This window comes from Drosophila takahashii, chromosome 2R, assembly GCF_030179915.1.
Source record: "Drosophila takahashii strain IR98-3 E-12201 chromosome 2R, DtakHiC1v2, whole genome shotgun sequence".
In the NCBI taxonomy this organism is placed as follows: Eukaryota; Metazoa; Arthropoda; class Insecta; order Diptera; family Drosophilidae; genus Drosophila; species Drosophila takahashii.
In genome coordinates, this window is record NC_091679.1 from 43,320,251 (window position 1) to 43,337,756 (window position 17,506).

Genomic DNA, 17,506 nt, shown 5'->3' on the forward strand with positions numbered 1-17,506 from the left:
ACTGAGAAAAATTTTCTATTTTCACGACAAATTTGCCATAAATTCAAGGCAGGTGACCATAAAAAAATATTTTTAGGGTTAATTTTTCTATTTTTCTAATATTTAGGGCGATTTTTTTTCGATTTGCTTCGTTTTGACCTTTTCTAAATCCAACGGCGAATTGCCCTAATTTTTTTTCTAAAATTTGTCTAAATACAAGGGCGATTCGCCTTAAAAATCACTCCAAAAGTGTGAAATTCGGTAGCCCAGCGGTCTAATCACTTGCGCTTTCAACTTTGCTATATGAGGACTAAGGTCGTGGGGTTGTGGGTTCGAACCCTGTGTGATTCAACTTGATTTTTATGTTTTTTTTTTTTTTTTTGTAAACGTTATAATACTAAGGACATTTTTTCGTCCGAATTTTAAATTAAAGTAGTCTTTAAACCTTAAAAACGTATGGGAGTTCTGAGTTAAAAGCATACTTTGTGTTTGCTGGCAAGAAAACGGGACTAATTGTCACAGTCGTCAGGAAAAAAATATTCGGTTTAGTTGCCTTTAGTCAAATTATAACGTAGACCTCAGGAAAATAAGATGTCTGCAGAGTTTCTTCGTTGTCTTGCGCGATGGGTCTGTGGTGCAGCGGTAGAACGTTAGACTCTAAACCGAGAGGTCGTGGGTTCGATTCTCGCAATGACCAAAAAAAGTAAGTTGTTTTTTCTCCTCATATTTATTTCCCTAATTCGTTTACAAACATGATTTTTCAGTTCTAACGGCTGTGTTGTATAGATCGGGCCCCCCTCCTAACGCAGCTCCCATATAAGCTACACACCAATACAATAATATGCAACGGTCTCCTCCGTCGGTGTTGTTTAATTAAAGCAGTCCCAGTTCCCAGAATATACACGACTAAAATTCATGCTTCCCAAATTCAGTTAAGCATGCTCAAACACGATTTTTTTTAATTTGCATAATTTTTTAGGGCATTTGCCTTTAAAAACAGAAAGTTCGCCCTTACTTTTAGAAAAATACGCCTTAAACTTAGGGAAAATCACCCTAAAAAAAGGAAAATATTTCTCAATACAAGAAAAATCACCCTAAATTAAACCAAATTTCCATAGGGATTTTTTAGAACATTTTTCTAAATACACGGGCGAATCGCCAGCGGATACAATTTATGGGCGATTTTCTAAATCCACGGGCGAAAAGTCAGTTTTTTAGGGCGATTTAGGGTAAAAATTTCTATGAGTGTGGGTTAATATACTCCTTCGACAACTTTCCATCACTTCAGAAATGTTATTTCAAGAAAAATAATTGGTTACACAGTCGTTTGCATTTTTATTTTATATTTTATAATTGCTAGTTTAATAAGTTAGGAACACTTTTAGCTAGTTTCTAATAATACCAAGATAACAGCTTTGAAAATATTTCAACATTTTTGTTTAATCTATATAGTTTGTATATATTTTGGCACATACGGTTTGAGTCTTTTGGTATTGATATCAATAATATTGAACTTATACTTATTTAAATTTGGCTTTTATAATGTTATTGAGGTATTTTTTCTTGGAATGCAGATCACTATGGGACGGCAGTACTCGTACACGTGCCATTGCGATAATTAAAACATGATTTTTTAAACAAAATTTTTTTACTACAATTAAATCTTTGTAAGTATTAAATTCGTCAGTATTAAGATTATAGTTTAAATCCAAAAGGAAGTTAACTGGGAAACGAGGTAGAAAGTAGTGACAATCGCAATCCATAAGTGGTATTGCGTCGCATTGCAAAATGCAGTAGAGTACACAGAAAAAAACTCGATATGAAATAGGGCCATTTTTTTTGTCTAGGATGACCTGAGATTATATACCAGAAGGTACTCGTATACACATGAAATTCCTGTTGAAGTAAAATTATATATTATGTCTTAATTTGAGGTATTCCAGGTATTCTTTGCCTAGAAACAAGTCGAATCGTCAAGTTGCATGGTGTAGGAAATTAAGCTCGACAAGCAAAAACAATAAAGTTCGTCTGCAGTTCCCAAAAGGGTAGTAAGAAATATTTCGTAGGTTTTATTGACTTCCTGCTTCGTCGCACAAGCTGTTCGCAAAATGTAACAGAGAAATTTATTATAAAATAAATGGTTGATGAGCACCACCAAAAAGTTCCGAATAGTTAACGAAAAATTTGAAAAAACTAGGGCAATGAGGACGAAAAAATACATGTTGAATATAACGAAACGGTAGGGAATAGCTGACCCTGAGATGTCCTCAAGTTCAGGTCTAGTTAGACACTTCACCAGCATCATAAAGATGCGTGTCGAGGTGAGCATAATTATCATCATATAACAAATTTTTTCGGGCTGGTTGGATCTACCAACTGAAGTAAGCAGGGTGAATAAGATGTATACCAAAAGAAATCCAGCAAATTTCTGGACCTGGGAAGATTGCGGCAGTTTCCAAAGATCCTGCATTTTCAACTCGTCCTCTGCCGTGGGTTCTCGATCAGCATTTATCTTAAAAACAGCCACTAGCATGGAGGCTGAAAAAAATAGCGACCCAAAGATAAGCAGAAAGATGGCCAGTATGTTGATTCCTTCTTCCAGGAAAGCAGTCCTTAAGTATTTATTACGGAAGTCCAAGGATTTCCATGCGAATAACACCAGGTAATAGCCGGCATTTTGACCCACAATATTGCAGATGGGATTATATTTTAGATGGCAGGGTTGCAGAATGGTAGAAGCCCAATTATGCACTTCGATGGTCTGGATGGCAACCAGATAGTACATCAGTGGGAACACAATTGAGAGCAGCGGGACATTTAAGGATCCTCCATTTTCAATCGCATGTAAGGAAAGAATGATAATAAGAATAAACTGACCGAAGCCCGCTAATGTCCAGGACAAGCAACGACCGATGCTGTGGATGATTGAGTTGTTGAGGAAAGGAATCCAGAACAGCTTCCAAGTAAAAGCCCAGGGTGCGAAGAGCATGACTAGTTCTATACGGCCTACTCCTCCATTCTTATGCAGCCTTGCAATAACTCCGATAAGTCCGATGGGAATACCTAGTAGTGCATACAGGAACCCAAGGCGTACTATTTTCCATAAATCCTCACGAATCCCAGGTTGCTGCTCCTCCGTTTTTTCCTTGACGACCACTGTGGTATCGCCCTCGGGACGCTTTTCCTCTGCAGCCGACATGGTGAAAACCTATGACGTAAAAAAACCCAAACTTTTAACAAATAACACTTAACACTTTTCCGATCAATATGGACCAAATGCTTAGGTTTTATTTTTAAAATCTCTAGCATTTTTAAAGTATTTTTCTTTTTGTAGCAGAAGTGGCAAGTAGGCAAAGGCAGAATGTTTCCAAGTTAATATTAATTTAAAGATTCCAATTTTTGAACACGTACGGAAGTTTGCATTGTAAAGAAAGAAAAACGTTACTTCTTCAGATAAAGGTTTTTTCTAAAAGGTTGGTTCTTGTAATTTCATAGTGCATACCCTTAGTTAAAATATAAATTTTTATTGACGACGATTGGAAAACTTTTCGCTCACCCAACATTGCCCTCCGACTCTACGATTCAGTTTGGCGCCTAGTTCCCGCTGGGGGCCGTTTTTATACTAATCTCATTAGAAAGAGGGCCTTTTGATCATCCCCCTCTCTTCCTGTTCTCGTCTCTCGATCGAAGACTTCTCCCGCATTAGCATGAATTTATAACTTAAGTTACAATGGAATTACATTTTATTTCCGCAGGTCGTAATTTGTAGTAGTTGCCCTTACGTTACGCGCCGCGACATACACAACTTGGGCTACTAAAAGATATTGCAGGCATGGAAAAAGACAATCTAGGGTGTAACAGAACCAGTGACGCATCAAAAGTTATAATTTATAAAAACACACTTTTAAAAATGAAGAGCGGAACCAATACGAATATTTTGACGGCACCTGTATGATTTTATGTTTAATGGCTATGTTCTCCTTTATTTTTTCGAAAATAATAATAAAATGCTTTGACACCACACCAAAATAAGAATTTGTTGCCTGTAATACTCCCGGAAAGTTTGCCATTTCTAGCATTTTTCCAACTTTGGGTTCTGTTTCTCAGAATTTCTCAAAATGCAGTTTAGTTTAGGAATTTTAATTTTGTAAAACAGTGGAAAGCGTCCATCTATTGAGAAATTAAGATTTTAAAGCACAAAAAGCGAATGCAAAAAGTTGAAGCTCAAACTTAAAACATAGACTAAGAAACATTCACGAGTATTAATAAATAAATTTCAATAAAGGGTAAGACAGGCTTCACAGCTTTTTCTTTGTCTGAAATCTACATAAATCACATACACAACCCTGAACTCAAGAAAATTTGTGTTGGGTTTTAATAAATACTTGTAAATATTATCTTACCTGTGTCACCTGTAGCTTTATATGATGTTGACAGAAGTTTCCTCGATGCGAAATACCATGCAAAATAACGATCTAGTGAATGATAACCACCGCTTGGTTCAACGGTTCTTATAAGACTGGACAGCCTACAGACAAAACTATAACTACAGCTTACCCTCCCTCTCTTAATCATTGATCTTCTGCGGACCCATGTGCTGCTAAGCTTCATCGATAGACAAACTCCCGTAATAATAATCTCCCGAATCTCTTAATTAGATCGTCGACCACCCAATTCCATGGGAGAGGCTACTACTAACTTGAGCTATGCTCTAAATATATTTAATCAGCTATTAATCAAAGTGTAAATTTTTTATTGGGTGTGTGAAAGATCTAACAAAATTAATATCTTTGTCAAATTATTTAATAAAGCAGGTTTTAGTGCAGAAATCAAATTATTTTGATCAATTAATTTTAATTGATTTTAAAAGTTTTCAGCACCTTTTTAGTTTTTCCACTAATTTAGATTAATACCTCTGACCATGGGAGTTTTCAAAAATTATTTTCTGTAGCATACTTCTTCGATTAGACAAAATGGCTAAAATGTTATTTAAAGTCGATTAATTGCATTTATTTAGCATTTTTATTTTCTTTTGTTTATTTTATAATTGATTAAGTAAGGAACACTTTTGGCAAGTAGTTTTTCAATTGCTTGGATTAGAGAGATACATTCACCATAGTAAAAATTTAATACTTGTAATATTGCTTAATACAAAAACCTTAATAGTAGTTAATGATCATGACTGGCACATTCGGTTTAATTCCCCTTTTGAATACATGGTCTTTTTAAGTTGCTCTCAACAAAATTAAGTATACGATCAAAAATGTGTTTTTTTTTAATGTTGTCATTTGTATCTCAGTTGAGATCTTCTTTGCCTTATGATGGAGATCTATAAATCTCATTTTTATACCCTTGCAGAGGGTATTATGATTTCAGTCAGAAGTTTGCAACGCAGTGAAGGAGACGTTTCCGACCCCATAAAGTATATATATTCTTGATCAGCATCACTAGACGAGTCGATCTAGCCATGTCCGTCTGTCCGTCTGACCGTCTGTCTGTCTGTCCGTCTGTTTTTTCTACGCAAACTAGTCTCTCAGTTTTTGAGCTATCGGGATGAAACTTTCCCAAAAGTCTTCTTTCTATTGCAGGTAGTATATATGTCGGAACCAACCGGATCGGACAACTATATCTTATAGCTCCCATAGGAAGGATCGGAAAAGAAAACGTTAAAAAAATTCTAGCTTCGGTGTTTTTTGAAATATTACCTTCTACTTTTGGGGATGTTTTTTTTTAAATATTTCTGAATTTCGAATTAAATATTTAAAAAATCGGACTAATATATCATATAGCTGCCATAGGAACGATCGGAAAATTAATGGAAAAGTAATAGGAAATAAATTCTAGCTTCTTTGGTTTTTATTGTATTATCTTCTACTCTAGGACATGACTCTTTTTAAATATTTCCGAATTTCAATTTTAATTTGATCAAAATCGGACGACTATGTCATATAGCTGCCATAGGAACGATCGGAAAATTAATGAGATTAATGAAATTAATTGAACATTTTTGCGATTTGTTAATTAATAGGAATGATCTGCAAGGGTATATAAGCTTCGGCTGGCCGAAGCTAGCTTCCTTTCTTGTTTAACTCGATGTCTCCATCGGTTTTATTGTATTGGAAATGAAGCTCAACAAGCAATAATAATAAAGCTCGTCTGCACTTTCCAAAAGGGTAGTAAGGAATATTATGTAGGTTTTAATTTCTTCGTTAGGTACATAACATGATCGCAAAATGAAGTATGTTAAGATCATGTAAAAAGAATGGTTGCTGAACACCATCACAAAATTCAGGAGAGTTAATGAAAAATTGGAAAAGACCAGGGCTAAGATAACGACAAGAAAGGTGTTGCAAGTAATGAAACGGTAAGGTATAGCTGTCTTTGAGATGTCCTCAAGTCCTGGGCCAGTTAAGCACTTTGCCATCATCATAAGGATGCGTTTCGAGGCTAGCACAATGGTCTTCATATAAAATATTTCCTCGGGTTGGTTGGGACTACCAACTGCAGAGAGCGGGGTGATAAAGATGTATGCCAAAAGGACTCCTGCCAATTTCTGCGCCTGCGAAGTTTTCACCAGCTTCGACAAATCCTGGGTTTTCAACTCGTTCTCCGTCGTGGGTTCTTGGTGAGCATCCTTCTTAAAAAAGGCCACTAGATAGGTGGCTACAAGAAATATCAAGCCGAAGATAAACAGAAAACGGGGCAGTGTGATGATTTCTTCTTCCAGGAATGCAGAACTCAAGTATTTGTTGCAGAAGTCCTTCGATTTCCAGGCGGCTAACACCATGTAATATCCGACATTTTGACCCACACTATTGCAGATGGAATTATATCTCAGATTGCAGGGTCGCAGCATCGTAGAAGCCCATCTATACACCTCGATGGTCTGGATGGCAACCAGAAAGTAGATCATTGAGAACATAAGGGCCAGCAGCAGCACTAAGTAGGTTGAGGCTCCTCCATTTTCAATCAGACGAGTGTCCGCGTATAAGGAAAGGATCACCAATATGATGAACTGGCCGTAAGCCGCGAATACCCAGGATATGCGACGACCGAGGCTGTGGATAATGGGGCAATTGAGGAAGGGAGTCCAGAACAGCTTCCAAATAAAAGCCCAGGGTGCGAAGAGCATGACTAGTTCTATATGGGCTACCCCTCCATTCTTATGCAGCCGTGCAATAACTCCGGTAAGTGCGATGGGAATTCCTAGTAAGGCATACAGGAACACAAGGCGTACTAGTTTCCATAAATCCTCACGAATCTCAGGTTGCTGTTCCTCCGTTTTTTCCTCGACGATCACTGTGGTATCGCCCTTGGGTGGAATCTTCTCTGTAGTCGACATGGTGGAAACCTAATGGTTTGTAGGACATAAGTAAGCATAGATATAGAATAATTAGGTTGACCCAAACTTTACAATATTAACCATTATTATAAAAAATTTCCATTTAAGGTTTCTTAAAATAACTAATATTTTTCTTAGTATTTGAAATGCAAAAAAAAATTACAAAGTAGAACAAATTTTAATCATTTAAATACCCTAGATTTTGGTGTAAGCCTGTAACTTTTTTTGACGAACTAACTGGAGTTCTTTAAAAGCCTTAGAAAATGGGTCCCCAGCTTAACAACATTTTATGATTATAGATTCGTGAAAACTCCCATGAAAGGAAAGGAGATTTGGACCATCCCAATTTCACAACTTGACTTACGACATTTGAAATCATAAAGATCCTTGAAAATAAGATGCAAATAACCTACACGACTGAAAACAAAAAGAAAAGAAAACAGAAACCCAAAGAACTTTGATAAAAAGAGAAAGGGACTCAAGGTGACGCAGTTTATAACCGGGAATAAAGTAGCCAACGAACATGTGAGTCCATGGTGAAATTAGCTGGCCACATGGGCCAAATAAAGCACATGGACCAAGTACAAAGCAAAGCAACGACAGATATGACGTCAAAACAGCAGACGAGTTTAATATGCAACTGTGTAGTAAGTTACTTTTGTTGTTATACATTTATTTTTAGTGAATCGAAATTTAAGCTCCACGAAGATCGTTTGCATAAACATCCTAAATCTCTGAGTTGAGCATTTGAAAAGTTATGGGTAAAGGAAAAAACACGCGCGCTAAGAATGCAACTGGTCATTCACCCTAATTATTGTACACACAAAAAAATTAGTGACCAAAAGAAAAAGTTAAATATATTCAACACATAGATCAATAGAATATTCACTTTCTACAACATTAAAAGATACACATAACATAAACATAAAAATTAATAAAGTTTCATAATTTATTCAATTTGAACAAGCTAATTTTTTCGTGTGTAGATAAACAACAAAACTTCGTGGTTTTTAAACATATACGCGTATTTCAAATGACGTCGGCTTTTTGTCGATCCCACAGATACAAATTCACATCGAACTGATAAAACACGTGCTGCACTTGGTTTTTGCTTTGTCGGCAAGGCTTTTCATCTTACCTGTTGCTTTCCTCGGTGTGAAATTTGTGTAAATCCAAGCGGAATGATTGTTTTCAATTAAATCAGGTGGTGTGCGGTTTTTTTTCCTTCTTCTAACCAAGAGTGTCGGGACCACCCGCTCCGAGGTGGAACCTGTGCGATTTCCAGCAGCCAACTAACAAACGAAAAGGCGAACCGATCTCTCCTAGACGACGTGCATAAAATCACACGACACAATTACCACCACACTTAAACTTGAGAGCGACAGTGCAGCCCCTGTCTCTTTGGGGCATCGGATGGTTAGGGCCGATGCCCAATGGCCGATCCTCTCGTTCCATATAAGGCTTAGAGAGTGCTGATAGTTAAACCCACTCACTCTCACTCGCGACTTGGCTCAATTGAGATATTTGAATGGAAAAAGGAATGCCGGTGGGTGAAAACTGTGAGTTCTCTGTGCCCTTGGCCGAATACCATTGCCATGCCAATGATTACACTGATAAAAAAATAGAATAGTAAAAATAAATATTTGCATATTGAATGCGAAGATTCCTATTAAATTTTTAAGTGAAATAAAAAAACGTAATATTTAATTGAATGATTAATTTAACAAATGGAGAAATTTCAATCAATGTGGAAAATAGTATTTTACTTCATTAAAAAAGATGTTCACATTCAAACCAAGGTTTTGCATTTTTAAAATTAACTATAATTGTTAAATGTAATATTTTCATATCTACATTTATGGAAAACCGCAGTGGATGAAAATCAAAGCGAAAAACATGTTGATTAAATATGAAATCTATTGATTAACTACGTTTTTTTATCAATGTATAGTCACACAAATAAAAGCCATCATGTCATTCTAGTGAATGTGCGCAATGTACTTTGGGGTCAATGACCTTCTTTTGTTCTAAACCTAAATATGTATATCAAAGTCATTAAAATCGGGATTTCTAATCACAAATACTTCAGGTTGATGTGCCGTTTTGCGGCCCCCCACCTAAACATCTTTTAGCACAGGCTTTATAAAATCAATCGAAAGATCAAATTTTTATTTTATATTTATCATTTATTTTAGTACACGTTCTTAAGTTAATTCGGTAAATGCAAGACTGCTAACCCTCCACATATAAATTAGATAAGTTATTTACAAAAGAAATATCAGTTGTTGCATACCCAAAAGTTGTATAAATATCTTCAAAACGAGTATATGATCAAAGTGTTAAGGTAATAACTAATAAGTACAACGGAATTGTGTGGAATGCTCCACTTTTTCACTTTGTGTTATCTTTATCAGACTCTGTATGTTTCACAGAATGCGGATGCTTTCGCTCCATTAACTCAACTCTTGTCTTTTTACATGCTTATAACTGGCTTACTTCTGCTACGATCGTTTACGCGACTTATGCGAGGATGGTCGATCCTGGGGCAGTTTAAACTCGAGGGGATCATAGTCCTCGTACGCGAGCTTTCGCTCTGGCGCCGTCTCAGGTAACTTGTTGATTTTCTGCAGCCGTGCATGAACGATCTGCAGATGCCGACCGATGTAGTCCTCGGCGGGCGCCAAGCGCTGGGCGTACTGCAAACAGGCAGCAGCTTTGGCCAGCCTCTTGCGCTCCACGAACACCACACACAGGTTGTGCAGTCCCTGAGTGTTGTGGGGATCGTAGTGAAGAATGCTTCGATAGCACTTCTCAGCTGCGTCCAGATCCTTCATGTGGTTGATGTAGATGTCGCCCAGCAGAATCAGACCCTTCACATGCGAAGCGTGGTGTCGAATTAGTTGATTCAAGAACGGCACGGCATCCAGGGGCCGTTTTGTATCGGCCAGCAGCAGAGCCAAATTAAACAGTGCACTGCGGAAGTCGGACTTTAGGTGTATGGCCCTCTTGAAGAACTGCTCGGCCTCATCGAAGCTCGACTCGTCCATGGCCAGCATGCCCAGGTTGAAGTAGACCTTCTCGTTCTGATCATCCTTGGCCAGAACTTTGTACAGACGGGCGCGGGAAACCCGTCGCGCCTCCTCGCCGCCCAGCTCCTGCAGCAGAATGGCCGAATTGAGCAATGCCTGTTCGTGCTCCGGGTACAGTTCGATGGCCTTGTTGAAGTACACCTGCGCCTGCTGGCTCTTGCCCTGCTCCAGGAAAACCACTCCCAGGTTGTAGTAAATATCCGCATTCTCGTTGTCGTACAACAAGGCCTGCTCGTACACCTCCTGTGCCTGAGCTGTGCGATTCAGCTTCATGAGGATGTCGCCGCGGTTGATGTAGGCCTAAAAGTCACAAAAAAGTAATTAAGGATATTAACAGAAAAGCATCTATTGTTCCTACTTGAACATAGTCACTCCGCATGCTGATGGCCTGTCGATACAGATGGTCAGCCTCCTCCAGACGCGTCTGATTCTTGGCTATGAGATTCGCCAGGTTGATGAAGACATTCAAGTGATTGGGCGCTATGCGCGCATGGTAGCTGACGCCCGGCTTGGCCTGTGGAAACAGGGACTTGGCCTGAACGTAGGCCTGCTCCGCCTCGGCATAGCGCTTCAGGTTGTTGAACGTGCGTCCCACATTGATGTGGGCCCCGATGTCATCGGTCTGAATGCGCACCGCCTGCTGGAAGTAGAGCAAGGCCTCCTCGAACTTTCCCTCGTTCTCCAGAGCGTGTCCCACGTTGTTGTACAGCTTGGCGTTGCGCTGATTAACATGCACGCCGGACATGAAGAGGGAATACTCTGTACGCCAGTCTGCGTTGCGTTGATGCGTCTTCAGCGCGTGCGTGAGCAGCAGGATGGCCAGAGTGGCCTGGCCGAAGCGTCGCTTAGTCAGGCTGCCGCGAATCTGCAGCTGCCCAAAGCCGTAGGCCACCAGCAGGCAATAGCCCATCGAGGGCATGTACAAAATGCGTTCGGCCACCACAAATCCCACGGGGAAGAACAGATTAGAGGCTGGGAGGAAGGGCAGCACCATCCAGCCGAGACACATGATGAGCGTTCGCGACTGGGCCAGATTCCGGGTGAAGCAGGCTTTGGCCACCAAGGCTCCAAGCCCAAGGAAGGTGAGCAGGGTGGTCAAGTTGCGAGCATCCGCAAATCCCTGCAGCATGGGAACGGTGCCTAAAAAAAGGTGGTGTTATAAAAAGTATTTCCTTTTATAGTTACAGACTAACTCACCCATTGTCCAGTCGCAGCAGAGCAGCGAGGGGCACAGCAGCAGCCAGCAGTTGAGGTAAATGAGGTAGCCGTAGGTGAGTTGCCTCTCGGGCGCATCCGCTGCAGAGGCTGGATTGTCGAAGCGCGTGAAGATGGGCAGCTGGGAGCCCATCACGTAGACGCGTCCCACGAGCAGGGCCAGCGTGATGCCGCCAAGGAAGATCAGGCGTTTCCACAGCGTCGAAGAGGACCATCTTCGAATGCCCGAGGGATTTGCCAGCTTGGGCGACTGCTGTTCGCTGCGCTCCTCGAAGAGGCGCAGCACCAAGTGGCACAGATGCAGCGGCCGCAGTTTGTGCACCACGAACAACTCGTACACAACACAAATCCCGGCGATGGTGATGCCCTGCTCCTTGCACAGCATGGAGGCCAGCAGGCAACTGCCAAAGCAGGCGAAGAGCGCCAGCCAATTGGTGCGACGCGGGTCGCCGACGGACCTCGCGTAGCTGAGAAAGGCGGCCAGGAAGCAGATGGAAGAGAGCAATTCAGCGCGCCCGACGACGCCAGTAACGGCCTCCGTGTGAATCGGGTGCACGGCAAAGAGCAGCGAGGCCACAAAGGCGCATGTGTTGAGCTGGGAGGTGGCGTTACTGCCCGACGACGAGGCACACTGGCGCAGCAGCAGCCGGCAGACCCGACGCCACAGCAGGCAGACCGACAAGTGCAGCAGCAGGTTGACGAGGTGGTAGCCAAACGGCTCCAGCGCATGCAGCAAGTAGTTGAAGCGGAACGTCAGCACGGTGAGCGGGCGATAGGACTTGTGGGACTGCTCCTTTCGCATCGGCGTGCCCCAGAAATCGTTCAGGAAGACGTTGCGCAATGGCGTGTGGGGCCTGAGGTCCTTGTTGTCCCTAATCGCACTGATGTCGTCGAAGACCAGGCCGCACTGGGTGCTGTTGTAGTAGCAGGCGATGCAGGCCACGCAAATGGACAGGAACTCGAGCAGGTTGCGCTGCGAGGAGGAGGAGCTCGACGAGGAGGCGGAGGAGGAGGAGGGCGGTGCATGCTGAGGGGCTCCGGGGTTGGGGTTCGTTGACATGTTGACTTCGCGTTCGCGTTACTTCGTGAAAGGTTTCATGTATCCATAATTGTTCGGTCAGGCGGCGAAATGTTGCATGCAGGGTTTTTCCCAGGCAGGTCCTTGGATGTCCTGGAAAGGAAAAAAACCATTAGTTAACTGGAAATTATAAATTACTAAGGTTTAAAGTAAAGAAACCCCTTTGTAACCAGGTTACTCTTAAGTAAAAGCCCTTAGATGTATGCTACAAATATTTATTTTCCAAAGGGGATGGGGAATCCCCTCCTATGGTCAACTAACTTGTGCAGTAATGTATATGTAAGCTACTTGCAACTTTTGTGGATACACACCCAACTCCTTTTACTTTCCGGACACCGGATTCAAAGTGGTTTTAATGACAAAACAAACTTTCCACCGCTTTTTATAAGCACTTGCAAGTCCTCTGCTACAAAGAAGCAAAAACTGATTGCGGAAAAAATCAATTAATGCGCAACAAAGTAACTCCTTCCCGGTTACTGTCCTGGTTACCGACTGCCGCTCACACAAAGGCCCGAAGTTAACAAAGTTGTAAGCTCCGGATGCGGACTGGGAATACGTATACGTGATATTGGGACGACGGAGAGCGAAGAGAGCATAAACTGTTGTAAATACTGAGGGGCATTACTGATGGGCAGATGGGCGGAATGGGCGGATTGGGCGGATGCCACAATGTTTCACTCAATGTCATCGATTTTCCGGGACGGGCAGTCAAAACAAACCACCACCAGAGAATCGGGAGGAGCCTTTTAGAGAGGATGGAATCTCAGCTGAGCGCAACTTTGTTGCACGACCGACTTTTCCCGAAGGACGACACGTGCTCCGTTTAGCGCCGCTTTCCCGTTTTCCCGCCACGAGCGGCACATGCGCGCTCCCGCATCCTCGTATCCTTGCATCCTTGCACTTTCACTTGCCAGCTCGCCCCGCTCTCGCCGTGCTCTCGGCTCTCCCGCTCTCTCTCGCTCTCCGGGTCGCAGATTAATGGCCGTGCGTGTTTTTGTAAAATTACTTTGACCGAGATACGGAGAGGCAGGAGCAGGAGAGGGAATCGGCGGAGCCGGAGAGCCAGGCGGCCGCGTGTCCTCTCCCAATTTTGATGACATGGACGCCATTACATCGGCGGTGGCCCCTCACACACACACGCACACACAGGCTCACTTGGGTGCAAACAAACCCGATTTTGCCAACTTTGTAGCAGTTTGGCAATAGTTACATTGTTGCGGGCCAAGTTCACCGAATGCCAAGACGAGCAGTACCTATGATTCCCTGTCAGTCGAGCACTTGTTGAGGCAGTTCCATGGCCACGAAACGAAGTTACATTTTAATAAAAATCAGAGCCAACAGCGCGACTTGGACGTGGTTTGTTGTTGTGTTATCGATTGGCCGCTCTTCCTCTTCGCAGCCAGCCATTCCCAGCGAACGCTTATCGATATGCGGCGATAGTGCTATCGTGTGTCTGCCACCACTGCCGCGTTTTCGGTGAAAAAGAAGAAGAAAGGAAAGAAAAAGAAAATAGCATTTTTCTTAAAGTGTTACTTTTTTACTTACAAAAAGACAACAAACATGTCCACGGAGGACTTTTACTTGCGCTACTACGTCGGCCACAAGGGCAAGTTCGGCCACGAGTTCCTGGAGTTCGAGTTCCGGCCGGACGGCAAGCTGCGGTACGCCAACAACTCCAACTACAAAAACGACACCATGATCCGCAAGGAGGCATTTGTGCACCAATCAGTGATGGAGGAGCTGAAGCGGATCATCATCGATTCGGAGATCATGCAGGAGGATGATCTGCCGTGGCCGCCACCAGATCGCGTGGGTCGGCAGGTGAGTTCTACGCTCTTTCCCTTGCAGCAGATCACCTCACTAACCATGTGTCTTTTCGTAGGAACTGGAGATCGTCATCGGGGACGAGCACATCTCGTTTACCACCTCCAAGACAGGATCCTTGGTGGACGTCAATCGGTCCAAGGACCCCGAGGGACTGCGGTGCTTCTACTACCTGGTGCAGGATCTCAAGTGCCTGGTCTTCTCACTCATCGGCCTGCACTTCAAGATCAAGCCCATATAAGCCGAGTATTCCGCCCTAAACATAGCCTATTTATCGGACGCAGTGTATTTTGTAATGGAACCTCTACAATACTTGTACTTGTATTAGCTATAACGCCGTACTTTTGTGTACAGTTTACAGTGAATAAATAATGATCATGATTGGAGAATATTTCAAGGCCTTGGCAAATATCAAAATTAGCTGAGTTGTAAACGGAAAATATATATATAGTGATCCAGTTCAGATCCTTGTCTTAATATGCCATTATAAAAGTAACGAAATCTGATTTCAAAAATCGTATATTAATCAGAATAATGTATACTTTGTCCAAAATCAGTTTTATAGCATTCCACAAAATTTTATTGAAGAACCATATTAAATCCCAATAATTACGGTTCGCTATAGTTTAGAAATTTGATTACCTAGCAGCTCATGGAATGTGAAATGTAAAAGGAGTCGAATTTCAGTGGTTTCATTAGCCAAGAGATCCCAGTCATAAACATGAATTCAAGCTGTACTCCAAATGGGTCCTTAAACTGAAACCACTCGAGATGTTTACATTTGAAAACAGAATGCCGCTCCGAAATTTTAGCTTAGGAAGCAAAATTTGCCTGTGGAGAGAACGTAGTCTCAGCCATAACAATCCGCTCGGGTTCCTATATAAGGTTCAGTACATATCCAATGGGTGGGGTCTTTTGCATACATGTATACAAAAATCGACGGAACCGCTGAGACGGCTTTTCAGGGCAGGAAAAGAGCCAGAGTGGAAGACGGATTTCAGTGCTCAGGAGCAACTGGAGCTAAGCAGACTTCGATCGTAAACAGAGGAAACTTGGTTCGTAAAGTGATCTTCCAGACTTTATAAACATTGCAAAACTAAACACTCATCATCCACAGATTTCATTATGAGTGGCTGGGAGCTGAACAACTGGGACAATAATTACAATGAGTTTAACGACCAGTATTATGATCAGGATCAATATGATTCTGGATTAAATTACCAGGATTACCAAGATTACCAAGACCAGTACGGTTATGAAGACCCTTACAATTCCTTTTCCAACGACGACTACCAATACAACTCTAATCGGAATGGAAACTACCAAGGTGGAGGTCGAAACCAGTCATCCCATTCCCGATCCAGGGCATCCATTTCCAATTCACGCGGATCTCGTGCAGCCCGGGGAAATAATGCTTCAACTTCTCAGAGCACTATGTGTGAGACATCTCATATCGGTTTAATTGAAATTGGGCCTGCCCCGAAATCTACTTCGCAAGTCTCCAATCCATCAAAATCAACCCAATCGAAATCTCCTTTGGACGGTAAAAATATTATTGTAAACATTGTCAATATTAACCATGAATATTAATTGGAAGCTATTTCAATAAAATCATTTAAATCAATGGTGGAAAACTAAAAATTCTTTCATAGTTTTCAATTTTTATGGAGAGTAATTTTTGGGGCATTCTTTTTTGGAACAGAATCTGAAATCCAAGAATCGACTTTCTTGAATATTTTTTTAAAATATTAAATATTTTTCTCATAAATATTGGATGTTTAATAAATTTAGGAGAATTTTTTTATTTTGTCTTCTTAAATTTAAATCCGAGTACTATATTTGAATTTAGTATCTATAAAATGAGACCTAACACAACCAAAAAGGTATCTTTCTATATGAGAGCATCAAACGTATTAGCTGATCCAAGCAAAAATGCTTTTAAACTCAGAAAAATCCCTATTACAAAATTCATGTGGATATGGGCATTTTCACAAAAAAGTGGGAAGAGTGTAAACTCAATCGATTTGAGCGACATTATGGAATTGTCCATATTCTTATATGTACTTAAGCAGTTTTTCATTTCAGTTCCGTTTTTACATAGATATGTAAGTATGCATGTATATAACTCAGCCGAATTGCTGGAACAGAGGGCAGACTATAAAACTCGAACTCCCACTCCGCCCAAAGTGGATTGGACAAAAAACTCAAACAAATAGTCTCACAAATGTGCCTACTACGGCAATACTCCTATGTGTTTAAGCTCTGAGCTCAGCCAATCGGCTCCCACTATATCAATCGAACTAGCTGATCCAAGCAAATATGCTTCTGAGATCACATAAGTCCCCACGACGTTACATGGATTCCGTTGTACATGCATATAGATATCATTATATATGAAGAGAGTTTTCCATTTCAGATTGGTTTTTGTATATAGAACTCATCCGAATTGCTGGTCAGGATCGTTGGCTGATGGAGAAACAGATTTCAGTAGCTTCGCGAAGCTGAAAGAGTACAGACGTTTGTTCTTCGAAAAATCTTCAACTGGTTCGTAAAAGGAATTTTTGTGCTTCAGTAGAAACTGAAATATTTTGACTTAGAAATCAAGATGAGTGGCCGACAAGTGGACAACTGGAATGGTAGTGGCCAGGGCCACAGTTACCAGTACCAGCAGACCACCTACTCCAACCAGGTGGCCAAGCCAAGTGCCGCGACTTCTAGGCAGATCCAAGCCAACAATCGACGGGCTGTCGTGGAAGTGGAGCAGATCACTCGTGCCCTGGCCAACAATGCTCCGCCCAACAGTGTCACCTACAACTACATCAACATCAACCACAGATATGCAAAGAAGTAATATCTACTTAAAGTGCAACTTGATGGCTTGTATTTTCCTTATTTCGTTTCAATTTCCAAGTTGCAAATAAAATAAAGAGAAACGAAACTAAAAAACTGTTTTCAATAATTACCTTTTCTATTGTTCCG

The 17,506-nt window shown here is 41.5% G+C and overlaps 5 protein-coding genes across 5 annotated transcripts; 2 read left to right on the plus strand and 3 right to left on the minus strand.

Annotated features, from left to right (window-relative positions):
* Window positions 1-1,591: 1,591 nt before the first annotated feature.
* LOC108060741 (acetyl-coenzyme A transporter 1-like) lies at window positions 1,592-3,544 on the minus strand. The gene is made up of 2 exons (XM_017146576.3): window positions 3,536-3,544; window positions 1,592-3,187 (listed from the first exon to the last, which is right to left on the minus strand). The coding sequence occupies exon 2, from the start codon at window positions 3,176-3,178 to the stop codon at window positions 1,934-1,936; it is 1,245 nt and encodes a 414-aa protein (XP_017002065.2). The 5' UTR covers window positions 3,179-3,187; window positions 3,536-3,544; the 3' UTR covers window positions 1,592-1,933.
* A 2,684-nt stretch (window positions 3,545-6,228) lies between these two features.
* On the minus strand, window positions 6,229-7,321 carry LOC108060732 (acetyl-coenzyme A transporter 1-like). The gene is made up of 2 exons (XM_044393287.1): window positions 6,343-7,321; window positions 6,229-6,248 (listed from the first exon to the last, which is right to left on the minus strand). Exons 1-2 carry the CDS (start codon window positions 7,319-7,321, stop codon window positions 6,229-6,231), a joined length of 999 nt encoding a protein of 332 aa, XP_044249222.1.
* Window positions 7,322-9,458: 2,137 nt separating this feature from the next.
* Window positions 9,459-14,096, minus strand: Tmtc3 (Transmembrane O-mannosyltransferase targeting cadherins 3). Its single transcript, XM_017145215.3, has 4 exons — window positions 13,957-14,096; window positions 11,608-12,796; window positions 10,769-11,550; window positions 9,459-10,710 (listed from the first exon to the last, which is right to left on the minus strand). Exons 2-4 carry the CDS (start codon window positions 12,683-12,685, stop codon window positions 9,823-9,825), a joined length of 2,748 nt encoding a protein of 915 aa, XP_017000704.2. The 5' UTR covers window positions 12,686-12,796; window positions 13,957-14,096; the 3' UTR covers window positions 9,459-9,822.
* An 87-nt stretch (window positions 14,097-14,183) lies between these two features.
* Window positions 14,184-14,918, plus strand: mago (mago, exon junction complex subunit). Its single transcript, XM_017145219.3, has 2 exons — window positions 14,184-14,524; window positions 14,586-14,918. Exons 1-2 carry the CDS (start codon window positions 14,264-14,266, stop codon window positions 14,766-14,768), a joined length of 444 nt encoding a protein of 147 aa, XP_017000708.1. The 5' UTR covers window positions 14,184-14,263; the 3' UTR covers window positions 14,769-14,918.
* Window positions 14,919-16,570: 1,652 nt separating this feature from the next.
* LOC138912263 (uncharacterized) lies at window positions 16,571-17,473 on the plus strand. The gene is made up of 3 exons (XM_070212325.1): window positions 16,571-16,632; window positions 16,944-17,071; window positions 17,125-17,473. The coding sequence occupies exons 1-3, from the start codon at window positions 16,586-16,588 to the stop codon at window positions 17,376-17,378; spliced, it is 429 nt and encodes a 142-aa protein (XP_070068426.1). The 5' UTR covers window positions 16,571-16,585; the 3' UTR covers window positions 17,379-17,473.
* Window positions 17,474-17,506: the final 33 nt, after the last annotated feature.